This window comes from Telmatherina bonti (genome assembly GCF_933228915.1).
Source record: "Telmatherina bonti genome assembly, chromosome: 20".
In the NCBI taxonomy this organism is placed as follows: Eukaryota; Metazoa; Chordata; class Actinopteri; order Atheriniformes; family Telmatherinidae; genus Telmatherina; species Telmatherina bonti.
The window spans coordinates 19980928-20006306 of record NC_136618.1 but is presented as its reverse complement, the minus strand read 5'-3'; the positions used below and the strand labels follow the sequence as shown (position 1 = coordinate 20006306).

The 25379-nt window shown below is 38.5% G+C and overlaps 1 protein-coding gene across 1 annotated transcript in view; it reads left to right on the top strand.

Moving 5' to 3' along the window:
- Window positions 1–3420: 3420 nt before the first annotated feature.
- Window positions 3421–25379, top strand: part of cacnb2a (calcium channel, voltage-dependent, beta 2a) — a 32664-nt gene continuing 10705 nt past the window's right edge. The window contains exons 1-6 of the mRNA XM_079260049.1: window positions 3421–3633; window positions 16233–16352; window positions 22745–22867; window positions 22965–23101; window positions 23201–23277; window positions 23555–23688. Of these exons, the coding sequence (XP_079116175.1) occupies window positions 3601–3633; window positions 16233–16352; window positions 22745–22867; window positions 22965–23101; window positions 23201–23277; window positions 23555–23688 (624 nt within the window). The 5' untranslated portion in view covers window positions 3421–3600. The remainder of the gene's footprint in view (window positions 3634–16232; window positions 16353–22744; window positions 22868–22964; window positions 23102–23200; window positions 23278–23554; window positions 23689–25379) is intronic.

The window sequence follows — 25379 nt, the reverse complement described above, 5'->3', positions numbered from 1 at the left end:
TCTCTGTGGAAGCTAGAAAGGTTGATTAAGTGAGCTTTAGAACTGTACTTAGGGAAACGTTTTCTATTTTTTTTCATGTTTCTGTGTGTTTCCTTTCTTAATGCTAAGAAGTATGTCTTGTACATACAGTAGCTGATGTTGAAACTGGTGTGTGTGGTAGAAAATTATAGTCTGACAGCATCAGTTTAGATGAATCTGTTTAAATGGCTTGTTCATTGTGTACTACATTTAATTTGTTGCATTTTATACAAAAGAGCCAATTAGCTAAAAAAAAAAAAAAAAGACTCCAACCAAAACAGATTGTTCAGATACAAGAAAAGTCAAAACAATAAATTATTAATTGCTTCCGTAAATAGTTGCATAACTGCTAGTTAATGTACAGGAACAAACGTTAAAAAAGGCAGTTCCAGTGAAGGTGTCCGTCTCTTTATGCCCTGTGTACAAGGTGACTTTGGAGCAGCGATATAATAAAGGGAAACTACTGTTGGCAGTGCATTGATTCCTCCTTGTGTTTCAATTACTCTGTGCTGGTTTTGTAAGCCATCCATGTTGGCTCTGTGGACTTGTCAGAGTGAATGGCGGCTGACGTCACTGCATGTATGTCCACAGATCGATAAACCAAAGCCAGTGCCAGAGCTCATTTCCCAGCTTGAGCAGAACTGGATTGATCTGTCAGACTCCACTCAGAGAGAGTTGATAATTAATGTTTGTGACGAAGACTGCTGTTTATAATATTTGTGTAAGTTACAAAAACCCCAAACTAAGAGCTGTTAGATGAAATACACTCTTGGCTGTCAGGGTTGGAGCTGCAGAGGACTGATAAGTCCTTCCCATGATTGATCTTGTTTAAGTAGTGTCTTTATTGTTGTTTTGATTTGATGTTCCCACCCGCATGGTGGTGTGGTATTTAGCACTGCCGCCACACAACAAGAAAGTCACTGGTTTGAGCCTCGGATGGGGCAGTCCAGTGGCCTTTGAGTGTGCATGTTCTGTTTGTGTGTGTGTTTGCGTGTGTGTGTAGCTTCTTTCAACTCACAAGACATGCATGTTAGGTTAATAGATCTCTTATCACATGTAAGTCGCTTTTGTCTGCCATATAACTATGATTCCACTTGACTTTTTGTGACATAATACAAACATAAAAGTAATTTAGTTCACATTCAGAGACCAAAAAATTACTCTTCACCAAAATTGAATCAATTCAACTTTATAAAATTTGGCATTTGTAAAAGTCTCCATTACACTTTTAATAATCATAATCTGAGCACACAGAAAACTAAAACAGCACTTGAACTAATATGTAGTATCATGCAACTGTCCTGTCTGCAGGGAGAAATTTTACCAGTCTCTAACTTGTGCAGCCTGACAGCAGCTTCAAACACAACCACAGGAAATATTCTGAGTCATTTGTGAAGCAGGGAGTCATGTAACAAAGTTCTCCAAGGTGTATCAAACAACTTGTAAGAACTGGTGTAAGAACTGGTCCTACATGCGCCTGCAGTTCAACATCATAGGAAATCTGTATATTTGCGTAGTTTCCAGAGGCAAATCCAAACTTTTATTCTTCATTAGTATTTTTACTCCAGCAAGGTGTTTTCTGAGCACTGCAGTTTGTCTATATACACTATTCACAAAAAGTTAGGGATATTCAGCTTTTGGGTGAAATTTCACAACAAGCCTAAAATGCATTCAAACCTGTACAGGTGAACTTAATGTGATCTTCTCTAAGCTTTTAAATGCACATGTCCAACTGTTAAAGGTTTCAATAAATTTTGCACAAGTTGCTGTTCTCTAACAAGGAGCTTAACGGCAAAAATCACGGCAGGTGTGTGATCCTTGAATTGACCAATAAATGTCCTGGTTCAATTAGAGCTGGTGTTTAAACAGTTGTCCTCATCATGCTGTTCACATTTTGACATCATGAGACCAAGACGACACCTAACAATAGAACAACAGTCCCTTGCCATTGCGATGCTTCAAACAGGACGTTCTCAGACAGAAGTGGCCACTGAGCTTGGAGTGTCACAGAGCGTCATCATTTACACATATTTGCAGTAACTGATTTGCACATGTTTAATTTTAGACAACTGTAGATAAATGAACCATGGCCTAAAACCATTGTCATGCTGCAACGAGGATAACCATGTTGCAGATGTCACGTGCCGAGCACACATCTAGGATGATAATCCTCGGGAGGGGGTTAACCCAGATCAAACACAATATAATCTAGGATTTAAGTGGACTGCCCAAAAACATCTCCCCCCTACTATTAAAAAAAAATAATAATAAAATTTAAAAAAAAAAAAAAAAAAAAAAAAAATATATATATATATATATATATATATATATATATATATATATATATATATATATATATATATATATATATATATATATATATATATATATATATATATATATATATACACATATATAAGTATATATAATATTAAGAAATCTGGTTTTTAACAGAATTTTGGATAAAGCTCAGAGCATCTGTGATCTCACAGGTTGGACAGAAAATGCCACCGTTCTCATCTGCAGTCAAGTTTGTTTGTTTTTCCCATGATTTATCTGATTCCTTTAGTTGCTGCTGTTTTATGACAGGAACATTGGGATTAGTTATAGTCTTATTTAGCAATTTTCAGCCTTGAACTCCCGTTTTACTGCCACTAGAATATTTAACATGTGAACCAACATGCGCTCTGAGCAGTGTGGTTACAAAGTACACAACGGCGTCTCTGATGTCAGATTCTAAAGAGATGGATCGGCTGTGGGTTTCTTTCAAGTAACCACTACAGTTTTTAGATGCATGCCAGCTGCTCTCTGTCACTTTATTACTTTAACTGCACAAGGCTTTTGATATGCTTTTAGAAGTGTGTAATGTACTTCACTCTTGCCCAACACAAGAATAATTTTGTTTTACTTATCTTTCATCCCATTAGTGATGAAAGCAAATATGGCATTTGGTCGATAAAACTTAGCTAATTTCTTCCTGACATTTCGGTCTCGGCAGCATATGTTGAAACGATACAGTGAGTTTAGATCCTTCAGCCTTCCTTTCTGCCAAGTGTAACCTCTTGAAAGCAAAGTGGAACACATGTAAACTCCTCAGATCATACGCTCACACACAGACATAAAAAAGCTTCTGCAGCTGCTTTTGGTGCTTTCTGGAATTTTCAGGCCGGCCCCGTTGGCCGGAGATCTTACTTCCTAACTAGCTGTATGTGTGTGTGTCAAGGAGAGAGTGTGTGTGGGAGGGGAGAGGGGCAGGGGGGACTTGTTTTTGGAACTGGAGGACGGTCGCAGTGCTCTGAAGGAGTGCTCCTCCAGCGTGGGAAAGACGTTTGACTTTTCTCTGCCTCTCAGGGACTAAAGTAGGCCAAAGAAGGACTGAGAGGAGCTCGCTTTATTCTTTCGCTGCAACTTTCTTTGCACGAGTTACAAAGTCAGGGCTGTTTCACCTCTGGAGCTGGAGAAAAAAAAAAAAAGGGGGGGATTTGTTGGAGTGGAGCAGTCTGGCTGGTAGGAAATCTTGTGCTCCGAAAGAAGATGGGCAGCAGCTGATGAGATTTTTCTCCCAGCTTCAAACGGGAAGAAATGTTTCACTCCACCAGTGAGGAGTCAGATCTGGTAAGTTTGTATCAACATGTGCTCTTCAGTACAAACTCCAAAACTTTTTTTTTAGATTGTAACTCCTCTTTCGTTTAAACAAAGAGGAAGGGCTTGAGCTGCAGGAGAACGGAGGGTATTAATGCAGGATTTAAAGGGGTATGCTCGCTTTTCTAGAGAGATAAAGAGTCTTTCCCAATATTCACTCCTGTAACATGCTGTTTAAAAAAAAAAAGAGGCTCGCTGTGAATTTGCGAGCACCACAGGATGACTGCTACAGGATTGCAGTCAGAGGCTGAGACGCTGGTTAACAAATGAGAATTGAGGTGGTGGGGGTTGCGGGGCAGCCAGAATGACTTAGGTTTTTATGTTCAGAGGAGCCGTTAGAGAGCACAAACCCTGGCAGAAGCTTCAGAGTTTGTCTCCGTCACAACAGAGCTTCTTTGTACACTTTGGCGCTTCCTTTTTGTAAAACTCAAGTTCAGAATCTCAGCACTGTAAACATATTTAGCTTTTCCTTTTAGTTTGTATGTTAAACACTTCTTGTTATCCTTGTGGGGATTTCTGATGATATATCAAAAGTTGTCATGAAGCTTTTTAGTTTATTGGGGTTAATGGATTTAATTTTTATAAAGAATGTTTTTCTCAGGATGTAATGGTTTAGTCACAAACTACATGTTTAAGATGGGTCGGAATCTATTAATGGTCACTTCTTTTTTTCTTTTTTTGTCTAAAAGAAGAAACCATTATTATATATTAAAAGGAAGACATACTGGACCTTTTAGAGCTATGGTCAAGAATCTGTCTGCACCTAATGATTCAATTTTATTACAATTCAGGGGGCTGTGATTTCATTGTAAAATGTTTATCAATGCATCTGGTGGCATCTTTGTGTTCTTTTCTTGCTGCGTAACCATGTAGTACTTTAAAAGCAAAGTATTTCTGGAGAACATGATTATTTTACTTCCAATATATTTTATACATAAATAAATAAATGTAGTGAGTTAACTGAAAGTTTACATTTACTAACATATTTCCCAGCATTGATATGAAATGTAAGAAAGAGGAAAAAATATGCTTGTTGCAGCACATACTTGTAGTAACCCAAAGACTTTTTGAATCACCAACGAAATAACATAATTCTGATTATAAATTACTGTTATATGTATTGAACAATGTAATCATCCATTCTTTGTAGGCACCACATGTGATAAAGATTCTGTAACGATAAAGCATTGATCACATCCTGCTGACATTACATCGGAACTCCATTGCTCGAGTTCTGATCCCAGTTGAGTTTGGGGATTGTTGCACCACTACCACAAGATATCTTGGCTGTCAAAGTGTGAAACTTACCAGAAGAACCCTGTTTTAAAGCAGGTCCCTGACAGCTAACATTGTGGTAGTTTGCAATTTGCTTTGTAACTCAGGATAAATGTTTGATCTTCTTGCTCCATGGTCGGCAGGTTGACAAGCAACAACATCTGTTAGGTTTTCAATCTTGCTGAGCTGGAAACAGACAAAGTGGTTCCTCACATTTATTAGATTTCCAAGATATTTCAGTTCACCTTCACAGAAACCAAAATGCTTCCATATGCAGAGTCTAAATGCAGGTGTTGCCTACAGACTGCCCTGGTGCTTCACATTTGTATTATTAAGTTCCTCCATTTTAGTTATCATTACATTATTGATTACTTCCGCTAAGGAGGTCATGTTTTTACCAAAGTTAATAGGTTTGTCTGTTTGTGTTCAAGATAACTCAAAAAGTTACGGACGGATTTTTATTCAATTTTCAGGAGTAGTTAGAAATATGAATATGAAGAAGTGATTTAATTTTGGTGGTGATCCAGGATCCAGGAACTTTTTAAAGGCCTTGGCGGAGGTTTGCGCTCTCATTGTTCTTTTCTTGTATGTTTATAGATTATTTTTACAGTGTGAATCAATTCTTGATTTTTTACACCCACATCTCGATGCAACTCAGATGGGATGTTTTTTTCCCCCCTCATGCCTACTGATTAGCTGGAATCTTTGTACATTAGTAGTTTTGATGAGGTTTGATGATGAGATTTGACTCATGTAGGCTACTGAGTCATATTGGCCCATATTTTCTCTTAAATGTGTCTTAAAATGTCTCTCGCTTATCACCGAGATCTTTGTAAATTTCATCACAATCTAATCTTGAGATTGTCTTTTTTATCACCTCGCCGTGTTGCAAAATAAAGCAGCTTTACAGTAACATAAGAGGAGACTTAAATTGTTTAACCAAAGGGGTTGACTGTTAATCATACATTATTTAGTGCTGCAGTGTGCGCACGTCTGTATATGAATGTTTTATGTTGCTGCTTTGTATTCGTGGCTGTATTAGATCGATTACTTAGTCCTTCACTAGTTTCCCTTCATGAAGTCCTGAAGAATCAGTCCTTCTCACACACACAGATGCTTGCCTGGTTATATTTAGACTGTATTTATAAATTGTTGTTTAAAGTGTATATGTATCCTCTCCTTGTTTGTGTTGAAGTGTCAGTGTGTGTAGAGCACTCGGTCACTGAAAGCTGTGAATAGGTGAGCTTACATACCTGATTGTTAAGTGGTGCTTCGGAGATAAAGCACAAGTCAGACATGTGAGGCAAAGGACCAAGGACACGAGTCAGGTTGTCAGTCATTTCTTTAACTTACATTTTCATTTCATTTCTGTTTTTACTTTTCTTTTTTTTACTTACAAGAAGCTTTATTACATGAAAACAGAAAAAGTTTTAAAAATGTCACCTACTTACAGAGCAAATGAAACTTAATAATAATGAATAACATTGTTTTAGTGTTGTAATTATTACCGCCCTGATATGCTGAAGTCAGACTGATGTCAGATCTGTATTAGCACCTTAGAAATAACTTTGTTTTTAAGATGTACGTAGAATACAGTGAAATGACAGTCTAAATATTTAGACGTAGGAAAAATACTGGGGAATTCCCCTTGTCTTGTGATGGAATTGGTCTGAAATTGGTACAAAGTAAGTAATTGATCAAAATACAGAGAAAGAATAGATGAGACCAAAACTGTTTTTAGTTGTACACATTCCCAGTTATAAGATTTTGGTTGTTTCACCAGCAGTGGTTCGAAGCTTGTTCTGCTCTCTGAGCCAGTTCTCATCAATCATCTGTTGCCTGCTTCATGCACCAGGAAACTCTGAATATTGATGACACAGGCACAAAATAGCAGCACAGTGCATCTTCTGGTCTTTCTTAATGAATCGTCTTGATTGGTTCTTTTGCTATATTGGTGCCGTGTTTTCACAGTTACACACACTGTGAGGGGGCTCTATCTTGATGAGAACAAAACCTCACAGTAGACCTTAGCCCTGAATAATAGATTATAATTCCTGGAAGAAAATAATCGGCTGTAGAGCTGTAGAGTAATTTTCATTGTAGTATGAAGGAATGAAATAATTTGGTTTCTAAAGAATCACCAATAAGAAAAATCTTATTGAACAATTAACATGTGAGTAACAATAACCATGAGCCGATGTTCTCAGAGTTACTTACAATTAATGTGTTTTTAAGGAACTTTTGTTTGGAAATTAACATTTACTTTACTGAAATGTCTTAATAGAAGAATTATTCATGTTAGTTTGGGTTCTGAAATTACAGTATGTGCAGTCAGAAGATGAATAAAAATGGCCCTGTGATTTTCTTGGCTTTGCATGTCGCTTTCACCACGTTGGCATGCTTTGCAAGTATCACAAAACTATAGACATCAGCTGCTCATATTTTAGGAAAAACTAAACACGAGGCTGATTATCAAGTCATAAGAGATGATAGTTATATCTCAAGTACACCTTGTCTTATGTGTTATTTCTTGTGTGTTATTTATAACAGCTATAAATATGCTCTTTAATAAATGGCCAAACAAGTAAACAGCGTGCTAAGTTCTGATGATGAAGCAAACCCTACATCTCCCATGCCGTGGGTGTCACATGAGCCCTTACATGTTGTCACTTTTACTTGGATGCTCACAGAGCTGTTGCAGTACACTTCACTCCTCTGCCTTCACATGATATTTTCACATGATATTTTCTCGCATGTCGTGCAGTCTTAGAACTTCAGTCTGCTGTTGCCAAGCAAGCATCTCTTTTCCTCTTTACTTAGCTTCTTTTTTACTATTTATACATTAATACAAGCTGTTCAAGACTACAAAAATGTGCCCTTAATTAAAAACACCTCAAAAGATCTTAAGTTAAAGCACGGTTCCTGTAAGAGATCACCATTATCCTGCTGTTGTTGCAATGAGTGTGTGTGTATCTGTACTTTGGTAGATTTTAAGTCAACATAATCTCTCAGAAGCATCCTTTTGGCATCTCCCTTAGCAACATAATGAACGCTCAGTGGTGGAAGGTGGAAGGTTGTTTCCCCCTTAAATCTCGATTTCAGAGCCTTTACATTCATAGTTGTCATGTTTGTTGTTATTGTGAGAGTGTTAATATGCTGGCACGGTAGAGTTTTTTTTTTTTCTTTGTCTTCACTGAACATCAAATGAACAAAATATGTTCATCAAGAAATGTCAATCGACACATCCAGGCTGAAGATTTAAAAACATGAATAACAATATCGACAAAACACATGAGAAAAGGGAGTTTCTTGGATTTGTTGATTTGTAAAATAATAATAAAGAGGAAAATAATTTACCCCCCCAAATAACAGGTAATATTGTTATCATATTATGAAATTACAGGTAATCATGTGTGAACCTCAATAATTTCTCATCTTTTTATTACACGATTTTACATACTGCGTTATAATTTACGCAGTTACACTTGTGTCATGCTTTTCGCTAAGTTTCTAGTTAGTCTTTAACCGGCTGAGGATCCTGTCATGTGACTGACAGCTTGTGGGTCCATCACCTCGATGGGATGATGCTCTTATCTAATGCTCTGGCTTGTGGAATGCTGGGTAAACACTTTTCTCAAAAGCCCGTCAGTGTCACCTTGATGAGCCTTTTTTTTTTTTTTTTTTTTTATAGTAGAGATCCTTTCTCTCCTCCCCAACCTCTCTACTCATTTCTGTCTCTGTAGTTTTTTCCATCACAGATGCACCGACAATCTGTTTGTCTTTCACTTTCTTGCTCACTTTTGTTTTCATTCGTCCATTCTTTGTTAGACATTAGTAACCTTTTCTTGTAGCCATAAAGCATCTTTGTCTCTGTCATGTCTGCTGCCTTTGTCTCCTTTTGACGAAGAAGCCGCTGTATGTGGAACAATGATTTAATTGACTATGTGTTCTGTTGACTGAAGTGGCAGTGATGGACAGATGGCTGGGGAAAAAGGCTTTGGTTCTAGCCAGTAATGAGTCACGCCAAGCCTGAAACTGCTAGCACATTCAGTCAGCCCATTGTCAGCTCGCTGCAGTCAGCTACAGTCCATCAGCCAGAACTGTAGATAGCGTCCTTCTTAAGCTGTGATGCGGGATGTGTTGTACACGATGAACCCTAACCACACCGCTTCATTTATGTCAGGGTTGTTATTTTTTATATAAAACCTTGGTATTTCGGGTAGTCAAACTTTAAAAAGACTATACTATAAACTGTTAGCTGTTTATGAAATATATTTTCTTTGACTCCTTTTTCTTTACACACAAGCTGCACAACTATGCCTCATTGTTTCCAGACCTGAAACTGCCTTAGTTATTAAGTAAATAAATTAGCTTAAGCCCATCTGTGGCCTAGTATTTTCTGCTATTTTTGGTTTAAAGTTAGGTAATCTGTGCATTACTAAGTTATTACTGGCAGCGTCTGTTTGCTCTGTGAGCACAAAAAGTGTGCAAATTGATTAATTGAGTTTGAGAATAAAAGCTGAATTTGTTCGACTGACTTGGCTTAGCTGAATTAGTGACAACATCAAGAAATAAGATGTTATTTGAGACATAAAATATGCCATTGCTTAAACGTGTAATTGTCTTTCCCACTTTGTGCAAGAAAACAATGTCAAGCCAGCCTAAGCTACTAGGAATGTTGGAATATATGTCAGATTAAAGAAGAGAGAGATGAGGATATGAAAGGAAAAGCAGGAATAAAACAGAGTGAAGTGCAAACAGGTAAAAAGAAGAGAGCAATAAGGGACCTTTAAGGACAACATGCGTAAGAGTTTAGTAGAGAATCTGCAAGATAAAACCAACTAACCTAAAAGCCATTTGAGTTCTTTATAGAGTAAAAACACAACCTTTTTTTTCTGCATGACTACAGCCCTCCATTTTTATAGCGGGCAAAAATGAAAATGGAAGCTCTCACATGGTGAATAAATTCCCTGGTGGGTCTTGCTCGGTCCACTATAGGGGATTTTATCAGATATAGGAGACAGCATCAGCTGACTCAGAGCTTCTTCTTTCACTGTGGCTGTTACCACTTTGATTTGTACGTTCTAATGTAATGATCGCTGCACCATTGCTGCATGTAGAGGTCATTGGTGGTCTTGCTGCAAGGACCTGTGCTTAATAAATCAATAAGGGTGGTGGAGACCAAAGGGCCATTGCCCTTTTAAATACCCTTTCATCTTTCATCCTCTGATGTAACCTTTTACACGTATTCCAGCATCTCTGCATGCAGGAACAAAGTGAGTTTAATCTTTCAGCTGCAGTGCAAAAAATTGTGTTTTTTCTTTTGTTTGTTTATTTGCTTTGTGGTGAAATAGCAAAAATCCTTATAAGGTAGCTTGTATAATTTATCATATTTGTTTTTCCATCCACTTACTGTAAGAAAAAGTGAAAATAAAACCCTGAAGCCATGCTAGCAGCTCTGTGGGGCTGTATTCAAACGCAGCTGCTCAATGACCCGAAGGCTCGTGTTTGTATGAAAATACTCACAATGACATATTCAAGAAGGGTTCAGTGTGTAACGAAGATTTCTCTTATAGATTTAATGTCAAACCACCAAAAAGTTGCACATTTCATTTAATATCAGAAGCACATATATCAATCATTTGGCGCATAATCAGCGATCATTGGATGAAGCCTCTGGAAACCATAGATGTCCGTCACTTTATACTCAATCCGTTAATTAAATGCTGAGATATTTCTCTGAAAAAAGTTCTGTTGTGAATATTTGTTTCACAAATGTGAGGGGTTCTGTAAATGTAGGGTCATCCAGGATTGACGGAGTTGGTATGAAGAGCTCCTTTAAACTGATTTTGTTCATGGTTTCCAGGAATCGCAGTTGCTGAGATTTCTTTCAGTAGAAGACTAAATTCCAGCTACTTGCAACAGATCATCGTTGTGATACTTGTTAGCTTATAATTAGTGGCCTTGGCATGGGTGAGACCGTGCTGTCAGTAGCAGTGCAGCAGCCGATCCAGAGGTCGCTTGTGTCAGGCAGCCGGAGGCTCTCTCTGTCGCTGTGAGTTTTTGTTAGTGTTCCCAGCTTCATCAGCATCCTCTGTAGCCTCTAAAACTTCACATTCAGAGCATCTGTGCCCTGCCCTGAGAGCTCTGGAAGCTCCTGTCAACCCACGGTGTGGAAACATATGTGACCGTTGCACAGTACCATGAACTGTTTTCAGAGGTGTCATTGTTGGGAGGTGTGATATAACTTTTCCCTGTGAATCTGTTTGCTTAGTCTTATTGTTGAAGGAGTAACCTCCCCATGCACATCACAATTTTCCATGTCCACCATTCCCATCCATGTCAAAACATAATCTACCTTAGGTAATCGCCTTCCTCATTAAGTTAATTGGTCTAAAATCCCCCAGCCTTTTCTTTCATGGTTACGTTGTTAATTAATTGTGTCTTTCTAAAAACATCCAAACCAAAATGGATCCTTGTCATTGATACTTTTTGATTAGCACTACTGATTAGGATGTCTTCCTTTGATGCATAGTTAAAGCCAGTTCATGGCTGTGTGATATCAAACTGATATCAGTGAGTACCTCTGCGTTGAACGACCTCCAAAAATGTATCGTTTCTACACAGACACCCAACAAAGCAAGCAAAGAGCAACAGAACTACACTGAAAGAAAGGGGTTGTAGGAGATTTTTTGTTTTCCACACACAGTAAGCTAGACTGAATGTGTGTCCATGTTTAGGAAGCTCTGGTGCGTCGGAACCAAAATATAATATGATTGAAACCACAGTGTGCCTTCAGTCCCCCGATCAGTTTGTGCTGAAACCATGTAGCCAGCTTTGGTGCCGCTTAGAGAATTCAGAGCTTGTCATGAATCAGTGAGACTATTCTGATCCCAGACCCTGAGCAGTCAGGGGAACATCATTCCTCCAGTAGTACAAAAAGGAGGGGATAAAAAATAAGAGGAATCTTTCTACAATTGCCAACTTAACCAGGACCTGAAGGGAACATTTTTAATTAATACTACAATTATTGTAATTGCAATTTTTCTTATGAGGGTTTGGAAAGGCTCTTTATCATGTGTTGAGTCCACAGTCGTTTAACAGGAGAGTATTAAATCCTGACGATCCCTGTTGCTAAGACCTGACAGAAGAGAGCATCACTGAAATATGAAAAACAAAGATCTTCTATATTTACCTTTTGCAGATACAAACAAGCATATGCATGCAGTAGTTTGTTTATAAGTAGAATGACATTACTTTTTGCATGTGTTTTTTTTTTTGCTGACAAATGTCTTGGCATGTTTGACTCTATCTTTGAGGCCCTTCTGACTTGTTAAATGTTTGTCATGTGATGAAGCACTGAAAGAGATAGTTGGATAATCAAATTGACAGAATATCTAATTACCAGATTTACTCGTAGATTACACAAAAATGTGAAACATTTGGGCATTCCATCGACTCAAATGTGAGGGTTTATTGGTTTTCTCCGTTTCCATCACATCATTGAAAATGGGGTAACATCCATTTTAAGATGTCACATTGTGTCGATGGTCAACTAATTTTGTAGCTAAGGTCACTGTCATCATTAGAGAGGCATGTGTGCTGTGAGTCGCAGTGTTCTGTAACACCCCCCCCCCCAAGCAGTGAGCTGAACAATTAGAAATGTAGTACATTTGGGATTTATAAACGGCTTAATTACAATAGTTGGTGATAAAAGCAGGTTACAGCATTTACAATCAGCTGATTTCAGTAGTTGTAACATGTACCGCTCATGCAAGATCACACAGTGTTCATATAGCACATTTGTCCAGAAATGATCACTGCAGAGACAACACAAGCAGATGGATAGACTGTGAGGGGTAACCGAAGAAGCGAGAAAGAGGGGAGTGACAGAAGAGGAGGAGGAGGTGGAGGTGGAGGAGACGTGGGTAGAGATGAGGATAGAGAGGCAGAATCACTGAAGTAGCACAGGAGAGCTTGTGAAAAAAGAGAGAGCAGAACAAATACTGACAGGCTGAGAGACACAGAGTAAGAAAGGGAGAGCTTGCAGCAGCAGCAGCTTCATTTGCATCAGGAGGAGAGTCGGTCACATGCAGCCACACCGGGACTCTCGCAGATAAACCGTAACACATCGTTTGTGGAGCAGCACGAGAGCCAACGGTGGAGGAGGAAAACACAGCTGGAGCGAAGGCTTGAAGACTAGAATGAGAAGCATTGGAGCCACCTGACTCATACCGCCAGTCAGCCTCAGCACCTGCAGCAGCACGCTGAGCTCTCCGGCTATCAAGGAGACTGGGGCAGACGGGGGGAGAGAGCTGCTGAGATTATGCACGGGGCAGAGAGCTCCGGTGGATTCCCCATCTTTGGCAATAGCAGCAGCAGCAGGGGGAGTAGGAGCTTTGGCTCTACAGACAGCAGCCGAGTCAGCTGGAGCTGCAGCAAAACAAGGAGCTCAGACTCCAAAGCTTTTTGTTTATCTCGAGATGAAGGTAGCATTTACAGCCAAGGTGTAAGAGGAACCAGCTGTCGATGTAGCCGCTGTATTGAATGTACCTGTAGCCAAAGCAGTGACAGTAGCTGCCGCACTGGTGCAAAGGTGACCACAGCAGTGCAGTTAATTGTAGTTGTAGTAGTAGCAGGGGGGGGCAGTGGTTCAGAACACTGAATGACCAGTGTGGCTGATGAAGGCCACCTGGATCCGCTTGCTGAAACGAACCAAAGGAGGTCGAGTCAAGAGCTCCGATGCCTGTGTAAGGGGATTTTTTGAGAGTGTTTATGTGAAAGTTGCCGTGCTTTTGTGTGCATGTACTTTATTAATGTAGTAGGTCTGTCATCCATTATTAGTCTATACTTGTTGGAGTCAGTGTGACACAGCTGTATTAGGGATTGGCATTCCATTAAATTAAATGGTTAATATTTTTATGTTAAAATGAATTATTTATGGACTATATTTAAATTAAAAGCAGAAAAACGTGTGTATTTGCTCATTTAGACCTTTATTACAAGATGAACAACTGTTGTGGCAGTTAAATAGGACTTATTCAGTGGTCAGACTGGAAAATATGTGCTCACGTACAACTTCAAAACCATTCTTAAGATGCCTTATCGATTTATCAATTAAAAATAATGTAATCAATGAAATTGTTTGCGATCGATTAATCTATTGTCCATTAATTATGCCTATCCCTGCTGTGGATTACCTGATGATGCTGTGAAGTTGGATTTTGTAACCGGTTGTGGCAGCCACAATCTGGACAGAGCTCCATCTCCCCTCCATCTGACCCGCTGGGATGGTTTTCTTGTTCACGCCTCATCTTTAACCGTGGCATAATGAAAGAATCATCGCAGGCCAAATGTATTCACCTGCTCGTTTGAAGGCCAAATGTAGCTCATGAGACAGAGATTCATGAGCATTGAATAGCTAGTTTAACAGCATTTATAGCCTCATGTGGAAGTGCTGCATGTCAACCTTGAACAAGATTTGAAACATCCTGTAGACTGATAATTGAGTTTTCTTTACATTTGAAAGTCCTTTAGAGGGTTGAATTTGCCATGACAACAAAAACAGCTCATAGGTAATGAACTGGCCTAAAAATTCGCTATTGATCTGAGGTGCAACGTGGGCATGATGAGGGACACTAAGGCAACTGATGAGCAGCGGGGCTTTGTGTTAGATGGCGGACATAAATATAAATTACCTTGCATTATCTACAACAACAACAGTTGTGTTGTCTCTTTACATAAGTCAGGTAGTGGAAGTGGAGAAGAGGGAGTGGTATGATCCTCCTTTGTATGTATGTGATGGCTGGGTAATTCTAATGAGGCACAGAGTGAGGGAGGCTATTTTTAACTCAGACAGCAGAGTGTAATGGTGCAGTGAGATGAATGAAAGACCTTGTGTTGGTGGCATAGTGGCGTGCAGGTAAGGATAACAAGCACACTGACACCACTTTGTGAAAAAGCTCCTGTTTTTATTGGCAGTCCTTGATGATTGGCTCATGAAAATTGATGTGTTTGCATTATTAATGTTCAGAAATGTTTATTATTATTCCAGCATCCAAAGATTAAATAATATGTTTATCAAAAATGTATATCAAATATAAGTGTCAGTGAAAATGCAAAAATTGAGATACTTCAACATTTTGTCAAGATTTAGTCAATATTAGGATCAAGCTTTTAAAAAAAATTGAATATTCACAGTAAGACATATAAAGCACATAACCACCTGATATTAGATATTTTAAAAGGTGTTGAAATTACATACAATCATTAGAATGGTTTTCATTCATTTGTGTGAACAGCTCAGTATTTCTTCTGCTGACTTGAGCATGATGAATTTAATGGCAAAGCCAAAGACATTTCAGCATTATCCACATTTAAACCAGTTCAATAACAAGGAAGAGACAATATGATTGGTCTGAAGCAAGATGGTGTCAGTCAGAACTACTAGTCGCAATAAACCTGAATTAATGATAGTTAAAGTGAACACTTGTTAAAATGAATTGTTGATTTTGTGATCTGCTTGACAGTTATTTTTCAACTAAAGTGTCATAATCATAACAGCACTGGTGGATATTAGTATGTCAGTGTGCTATTCTTTAGTTGTAGATTTCCTCTAGATCAGTGGCAGCAGCATATAACTTATATACATATTATAACTCAGCATTGTGGCATAAATGTTAGTGCGCTTGCATTATTGTGCATCAGTGACTGTATACAGTATAGTGATCTTTTGTGTTTTGGTATGTGCACGTCTGAATGTTCATGAGTTGATCCTCCACAGCTACATATCCCAAAGACAAACTAGGATCTGGTGCTACTCGTCATTTTCTCTGTTTGTCAGAGTCTCAGTGGGTTTACCTCAACAGGCCAGCAGCTGCGAGAGAGCTAAAAGAGGAAAGAGGAAAAGCTGCCATTCATGTCTCGAAAGACAGTCTCAGTCTGTTGGCAACACTATTTTGGAGAAGGAGGATGTACTATGATTTGCGGTTGATTTAATCAGCATTTGTGATTTGATAAAAAGCAAATAAAAACAGCAGTTAATTTCACTGAGCTCAGCATTTTTGCTCATTATTGAATCAAACTACTCAAGACTTCTTTGATGATCAGAGTTTCAATACTTCAGTGCATTGGAGGGATTTTGCACATTCATTTGATGAGGAACACACAAAGTTCAATATTCTTCTAAATACAAAGGCAACAACAAGCAAATAAAGTTCTTCCAAGTGTCTTCAAGAAGCTGCGAGGCCCACTGCCTTTAGTCCAACACTAAGGTGTTGCTGTATGTGTCTCTGCAGGGTTCGGCCGACTCCTACACCAGCCGTCCATCAGACTCCGATGTGTCCCTTGAGGAGGATAAGGAGGCAGCACGCAGAGAGGCAGAGCGACAGGCTCAGGCACAGCTTGACAAAGCAAAGGTTGGTATCCTCAACCCTAGGGTCACTGTGGTCACTTTTTCCTGTTCCACTAGCAGGGCTGGATGGCTGCTCTGCCATGTTATTATGAAAGCCTGAGAAGCACATTATATGAAGGTCCCAACGAGTGTAGATATACACAGATATGTCTTTGCACTGACAGAAACTGGTTTATTTTGCTTGAATAAATGATGCCAGGCATCACTCAAGTTTTATGTAAGCTTTACATTGGTCTGTTTGTTGTTGAGATACTGAGTCTGCTTCCTTTTTGCTGTTTCTTCTAAGGCTGTTAACTTTGCAGGCAACTTAGTCATTATTATCAGCATAATTTAGAGTGGAGGCAAGATTTTATGTGGAAGACACCGAAATTATCTGTGTGTCAGAATTCCTTTGTAAAGTTAATTTGTCATCAATCTTTTGCCAAATGTTTTTATAAACTTGCAGAGAAGCAGGGTATTACAGCTTATTTCAGCTGGTTTCTCACATGAAGGAGGGCCACCAGTGTGAGAGGTTAGAGGCCTCGGAGGGCTCGCTGTTTATCAGAGCCAAGCTTCGCCTGTTCTGCTCTCGGCCACAATTAGCAGCATATAAACAAACGCACACATGACAAAACAGGTCTGCCTTTGCGCGACAGGAATTGCTATCAGAGCTCACTTCCACAAAATCAGTGAAATCTCTGGTTCAGTTAAGATTTATGCCTTTGATCTGTGAAATAATTCGGCTATCTTCCGCGTGCATTCTGTTCTCTTCCTGCTTTACAGTTCATTGCGTTGCTCTTTGTGCTCCATTTTTCATGTTAGTCAAAGCAGGAGTCTGAAAAATAGTCTTATTGTGTTTCATTGAGTGTTTAGTGTCTATAACGGCAAGTTTGCTCGTTAGCCATGAGCCTTAAGCTTTTGGCTGTCCATCCGTTTAGTAGATGTTTGTTCCTGCAGTGTCTCAGAGCAACTCTTTACTGGCAAACACAGATCATTCGAGCAGATCTATGTTATTTTCCAGAGTCACCCTCTCTGGCACACTAATTAAAAAGATAAGTTGACTTTAAGATAACCTGGCATAGATTATCCCTGCTGGCACTTTACGTGACAGATGACTTGTAAAAAATAGCCTCTTAGTGGTCCGGCCACCAGAGAGAGAGCAGGCTGAGGTCAGAGGAAGTGCAGACTCTGACTGGGTGCCTTTATGAGCAGTAAGTCACAGTCATTTCCCTTAGATTAATGCCGTGAAGGTACTCCAGAAAAGGCTGGCATGGCTAATGACATTTTCATACTAATCCATATGTGTTAACAGATACACACACACAAAATACCATCTGTTTGGCTATGGTTGGCCTTAAATCAGAACTAAACAAAGTTTACACATTGAAATCTGCTTTATTAGTTAATAAGATCACAACCAGTCAGTCTGTAAAAACAGTTGTTTTGACACTTTTGGAAGAGGCTGAATACAAAACAAAAACAATTACATGAATTTTGACTCAATTTCATCAGGTCAATTTATAAGTAGCAGACTGAACAGAGGACAGTCGTGAAGATCTGTGATCCGACTTAATGGGTGTAAAGGTAACAGGCAACAAAACCGCTGGACAGGAATAGTGATGACAGGATTAAGAATGAAGTGAGTCAGGTGACTTTGACAGAGAGGAAAAACAAGCGAAGAGCAGACACAAAGAAAACTTCCTTGTAGACAAGTTCCTTGTTAAAACGTACTTCAGCCCATAACTACATTCTCCTCAATTTGCATGTGGACTGCGACAATGATGGAGGACCTTTGAAGTGGATTGACTGTAAGTAGAGTTCAGTTCCACCATGCTGAGTAACAAATGAGTAATAAATGAGTAACAAATGCTGAGCAAGCCACTGAAATACTTTGAGGAACAGCAACCAGTCAGGTATGTTACCAGCAAATCTTTTGTCAGAGATCCCTCTTAAAATCTCTTAAAGCCCTATTTGTGTGTCTTAAAGTGAGTGTGTCGTTTCTATTCTCATAGTGTTGTCAGTCACAGCAGGCAGCTTTTCACAGCCAAGATATGCACAGCTCTAAATGTCAGAAAAACAAAGCCAGAAGTTGAGTTTAAAAATAGCTGGTGAATAAAAGAGGAACAATAAATGGCTATAAAGCCAAATAAGTCTTAATATACTGTTGGAAAAACTGTGGATGATGTATACAAGCTAAAAGGAAAGTGGAAAAAGTAGTATATTTTGTTTAAAACTTGTTCATGCTGCCTCTTAACCTGTTACTGAAGATTATGTCTACTTCAGCTCAAATAGTAGGTCTCCTTTTACACACATTTTAGCAAACTTTAGTAGTTAGTAGAGGTAAATAAGAACTATTAAGAGCCGTAGGATGTGGCAAAGCCATAACTTTTGTTCTGCATTTATGTACCTTTTCTCTTAGGGATGTTTAGCACATCAGAAAAGGACACAAATTAGAATGAGACATTTTGATCCAGTAAGCACATACTATGGTTAAGATGCGTTTACAACAAACAAAATTTTACTCCAGGGGTACTAGGCAGGCAGAATAGATAAAATAGCTGGCAGCTGCAACAGCTATGTCAATATAGCCAAACAACCTTGGTTAATTATTAAATGTTTTCCTTTTATAAATTAATAAAATTTATTACTGTGCTGTGTAATAATAAATTTTGCAGGCTCTCAGTACAGCCTAAGGCCAATGCACAGAGCTGACTGGAATTCATTTCAAATCGATCCACAACATTCAAGGTGAAACAATGTGGGAATCCTGATTTATAGCATCAGATCCTGGGTGTGTGCTGCTAATGGAAGGGCTGTGGCATGTTACATGGTAAATCAGCAGCAGTAGCAAGGGCAGGTGTTCACTCAGTCAGTATAAACGCAGAGAGGACTGGGAGGTATTATCTAATGAAATATGCATGATGCAACGTGATATTGTAACAAGCATCGTGGGTTGTTAATTAGCTGTGGTCCATAGCGCTGCCTCATAAGGTTCACAGTTACAGACAGCACCTCTCTTTAGATGATTATCATGTATCTCATTCTTAGTCTGCCTTCTCCTTCTCTTACTTCCTGCCCTTTCCTTGGTGATCCTCTGTCTTTAGTCTCCCTGCTTATCTCTCTGCCTCACTCACTGCAGTCAATATGGCATCCATAATGAAGGCATGTGTTACATAAGAAGCAGTATGGGCTCGACCTGCAGATGAAGAAACACTGTACATGAGTGTAAAGGTGCCATTATGTGCAGATCTTTCAGTCACCAGTGATGTAAGGTGGCATGCCAAGACATATATGTGTAGGCAATTGCCTTTGGGTCTGTAAAATGCCATTAAGGTTATAGAAAGCTTCAGTTGACAGCCAGCCATGATGAATAAAGGCAAGCACAGCAGCAGGAAGGAAGGATGGAGGCATCTGTCCATGAGATAACTGAGCAAGTACACAAATGTATAAATGTGTAATCACCCTTATACCTTTGTGCAGTCATGTGACTCAGTGTATGTCAACGGCAAGGAGTCTGTGTCCTCTGTGGGTCCCAGCACGCTACATATTGGGTTGGTTTCTTTTCTCAGTGGAGATGTCACACATACTTCCACCAGCTTACAACCATCACCCCACTGAATATTTTTTTCAAGAGTTTCTCTTATTTACTTCTACAATCCCTCATAGTCCATTACTGTCATCATCGTCATTTCACACCTGTTGTATTTCAGTGATGCTTCAGCAGCCGTCTGTCAAACCCTTTCTGAAGCGTGCAGTGAATTTCTCCCGTAGTGCTGAGCTTCACTTAGTATTGCTGCCTGTTTGAAATGACGCAAAGTGGAAGTGAAGAAACATGTTACTTGGTTATAAAAAAAATAACAGCAACAAGATAGATCAAATAATAACTATATATATATATATATATATATATATATATATATATATATATATATTTATATATATATATATATATATATATATATATATATATATATATTTATTTATTTAATTTTTTTTTTTACTTAACTGTAGCAGCCCCAGATGGGTACAGGACTTTATCTGTTGTTCTTACTGTGATATAAAATTTGGCGCATCCGACCACATGATCTCTTTCAATTTATACAGAATCCAATATTATTTTTCCTAACAAACTGAAGCATTTTTTATGAGTAGTGTTCTTAAAGTCAGGCAGCACAATACAGTAGCATTTCACCAAACATCTAAATGAAATGCACCACTTGACATTTTTTTCTGACCATATTTCTTGCCATGATCTTTCTAGAATTTAATAATTGGTGTTTCAATGATCATTTTCAATAATCGCCATAGTTACTTTGTTTGCAGATTAATCTGACCTTCCCTTTCACAACCACATGATTAAGAGTGTATTAACTTGTTTCAAGCTGAAACATAAACTTTCCTGTTTAGTTAGTCAAAATTTACCTTCTTGTTTTGGTTGATTGATTAATTCATTCTGACATTTAGGGTTATACAGTGTAAACCCTCATATTCACAAATACATTAATCAGATGCAATATCTCATCTGATAATATATGTTTTGGCCTCTTGGAGAAAGATTAAATATTTAACTAACCCAATGACAGTAAAATAATCTTTTAAAGTAATTTGATGTCACTTAATTCTCCTGGTTGAATATAAACCCAATGTTTAATTTCTTTTAGCTTTGTTTCTGGGGTCCCAAACACTCCACTGTTTACTATCTACCCACTGACTGTCATTCGTTAAACTGTCTGAACTGCCTTGATTGCCTCCATGCTGTCATCTTTTGGTAAACATGCTTAAAAATAAACCTAATTGTATGCTGCCTAGAAGAAGTATAAAAAAATCCTGCTGCTTGCAAGTAAATATAGCAGAGTATTTAACATCTAAAGAGTGGCCAAAAACACAACAATGTTATCTTTCTTCTTTAAGATTTGCTTGTAGTAAATTGTAGGCCAAGACATTCAGCAGAATAATTTTGACCATTGATTCTTGATTCAAATCTGCACTATTAGCTTGTTGTCAATATCTCCCATATGGCTTGAAAATAAAGGAATTTTGCTTTTTAAAAAAACACCGTATGGGTTTGTTTCAGTTCTAATTCAGCATAAAATAGTATCTGCTTTGCTTCTTAGACTTCTCGTGTAAACTTGACATTACCTCACTCTTGTTGGTACATTTTAGTTTTGCGTTGCTTGGAGAGAATCAGATTGGGTTCCTGTTATGACACAACCACTACAACAGGCCTTATTTTAGTGAACGTTGGAAGCATTACTCAGAATTAGTAACGTCTGTAAAGTCCAACTGAATTATAAAGCATCAAAGTTCTGACTGAGTGGGTTCATTTTGGGTCCTACTCAGATATACACTGTTTCTCACTTTTATGTTCTCTTTTATGTGCAGGTAAATATTTGTCATGTGAGTTTATGCTGAGCGATTACGCCAAGCCACATCTGTGTCCATTCATTTTGGCCTTTCAGACAACTTTTGTCATGCTTGTCGCTGTCAGAGGCCGAGCAAATGTAATCTGGATGAGGGCATGGCCACGTTGCCAAATGTTGCAGCCACCGCAGCCAGGCTGGCTCCAAGATTATATCCAAAAGCATTTTATGTAACTCTTAAATGGACGCGTGCCTTAAATGGATAGACTAGCTTTGCAACATGAATCTAAAAGCTAGTTTAGTTGTTGTCTCATCACATTTATTCACAATGTGACCCTTTTATGTTTGAAGTGAGCTTGGTTTAGCAGAAATTTAAAGTGTCGCTGTGAGTATGGAGAATGCGCTTTTGTTGTGAGCATAAATTTCAGGGCTTAAACACAAACACTGCAACTGTTTGGTTCAGCATGTGGACAGTCAGCTGTAAACGATGGTTATATCACCCTGTAGAGGTGATATTCGATTTTTGCATTACCTCAATGATTGTTTGTCCTAAAGAGGAAGGCAGGCAGTTATCGGCAGGAAGGTCAGTATTGATTCTGCCTTTGTAAAGATTGTTGGGCTGATTTATAAACCATTTAGTCAAGAGCTGTTTGTGCTTCTCATAAGTTAGTGCAAGACAAGAATTTGTTTTACCAGAGGTGTTGAGGCAGTGATTACTGAAGATGCTAGCATGTTGCATCTAAACAGAGACAGAAAAGTGCTTCAGCATGTAGCGGACACAGTGCTGCAGCCAAGTTCTTTATGGAAAGCCGGGATGAGTCAGAGCCTACATGTATCTGTTAACCAAGGTTATTTTTACACCTTGGGCTGATCAAAATCACAACTCAAAAGTAAAGAACAAGAAGATCAGATTTGAAGCATTTAGGAAAGTCTCACCTCTCATTCTGAAGGTACGGGGCTTTTTTTCTCTCTGTCTCTTTTGTTCTTTGAGACTCATTTAAAACCTATGCATGATCTGACATTTTCATTTGTCCTCCTGTTTTATGCCTTCTGGTAGACCAAACCAGTTGCATTTGCTGTCCGCACAAATGTCAGCTACAGCCCGAGTCATGACGATGATGTCCCCGTACCAGGCATGGCTATCTCCTTTGAGGCTAAAGACTTCCTCCATGTCAAAGAGGTGGGCTGATAAACTTTTTAAATCATTTTCATGTTCAAGTCAAGATATGCGTGATTACAAAAGAAGATGCTCATGATAACTGTCTTACATTACATAGAAATACAACAATGACTGGTGGATAGGACGTCTGGTGAAAGAAGGCTGTGAAATCGGCTTCATCCCCAGTCCAGTGAAACTTGAAAACACTCGCATTCTCCAGGAGCAGAGAGCCAAACAGGGCAAGTTCCACTCCAGGTAAAAAAAAACTTGATCTGCACTCAGAGCCTTCACTTTGGCTCTGAGAGGATTCAAATCTGATTCACACTTGTTGATCTCACGTATCTCTTGTTTTAGCAAACTGGGAGCAAACTCATCATCTAGTTTAGGTGAAGTTGTTCCTAACTCCCGGAAATCTACTCCTCCTTCGTCTGGTAAGTAGCCTTAAAGACGAAATCTGAAGTTTACTTCACCTCTGATAAGTTGTTGAACTTTTGAACAAACATTTAACCCAAATCAGGTTGGAGGTGAAATGCGATACAGTTTTCAGTAAAGCAGAAGTTAATCTTGCCATATTTGTGCCTTTACATGTTCAATGTTCTTTCTGTGTTGTTTTTATATTCTGTGATTGTATTAATGGAAGTTGTATCCCATCCCCTGTGACCACCCGTGTTCAAATGTGTTGATACTCTTGTCTGTCTACGTAAGCAGCTGTTGACATAGATGCCACAGGCCTAGAACCCGAGGACAATGAGCATCCAGTCAACCTGCGCTCCCCTAAAGCCAGTCCAAACACTGTCATATCACCCCTAGCAAAAGAGAAACGAATGCCCTTCTTTAAGAAGGTAAATTCTGGACCACCACATCCCCCTTTCTTCTCTATCCGACGGCACGTCTCTGACTAAAATGCCTGCGGTTGCTCGGCCTCACTCGGTGCCCGTCCTGTTTTGTCAACACCATTGTCCTTCAGCGAGCACGCCGCTATTAGCATGCATGTCTGTTCTTAATCTCTCTCTCTTTCCTCTTCCGTCTTGCCACAGCTAAGCAGAAGCAGAAGTCGGTAAGTTTTGGTGTTTGATACAGCAGCACAGAAGGGTGTGGGCAACCCCCCCTCAGTATAAACTGTACAAACTGTACATGTCCTAAGCCAAAACTTCCACCCCTTTACTGACATCCCCGCTGTACAATTTGTGCTAACCCATGTGTTGTGACTGTATGTGATCCGGTGATGCTGATTTAGTGAGATCTCAGTGTGGGCAGCTTCTTATCAAGCTTTGTTGTATTTTTTTATTTATTCAGTTGATAAGAGCTGGGTGTCCAGGATACAGTCATATGAAAAAAAGTATACCTTCTTTTGACTCCCAACGCTTTACAAATCAGGACAATTGATAATAATAATAATAATAATGATGATTATGATAATAATAATAATAATAATAATAAATAAAATAATAATAATAATAATAATAATAATAATAATAATAATAATAATAATATAATAATAATAATAATAATAATAATAATAAAAATAAAATATAATAATAATAATAATAATAATAATAATAATAATCTTGTTCATGTCTTGCTGCAATTTTCTTTAGACAGACTATTTTGGCAACCTTCTTCAAAGAAACCATACTTGTTCAGTCTTTTTGTAGCTCTTGGGTCTTATCCAGTCTCTCTTAGCACTGCACATCCTTACCTTGGGATGAACTTGCTAGAACGTTCATCCCTCAGAAGATAAAGCTGCAGACTCAAATATTTTCCACTTGCAAATAATCTTTGTCACAGTAGAAAGATTAACTTCAAATTGCTTGGAAATCTTTCCAGTGTGATGGGTGGTAACAGTTGCTCTCTAAGATCTCTGTTGATGTCTTTCCTTCTTGGCTTTGCGTTGAAAAAAAAAACAAAAAAACCAAACAAAACAGAAACATTTTAATACGGCAAGCCAGCAATCTAGCAATAAAATAAAATATAAAAGAGCTTATGAAAGCGCTTCCTCTTAATCATGATCAGTTTATCTTACTGCGCTTAGATTCTGTTTACCTACTCCGTTTCTGTAGAAGGAGTAAAGCCATGTTTCCCTTTTCACACACCGCTTCTTAATTTCCATTTAATTTTTGTTAAATAAATACCGAAACAGTGTAACACACTGTGTGATTCATTTGAAGTTTTTTTTTTATGTAATAATGTATGTAAATTCATCAAGGAGCAGAAAAGTTTTTTTCATCTTAATAAGGGTGCACTTTCTTTTTCACACAACAAACAAATTTACAATAACAGTAAAATAGAAAAGAAAACCACAGTTTTGAGTAGGAAAAACAGAAACAGACTGTTCAGCAGCTAAGAGGTCGTTTGGCACACCCTTATAAAACCACAACTTTACACCCTTGAGATTTTTATGGCAAAATCAGACAAGATTTATGGTCATTTATCAGCATTAAAGCTGTTTGCTGAAAAAGAATTGCATAATTTTTCTCTAAAACTAAGCAAAAATGAAGTGTGAAGACTGCAGTGACAAAAAGTGTTTGAGCAA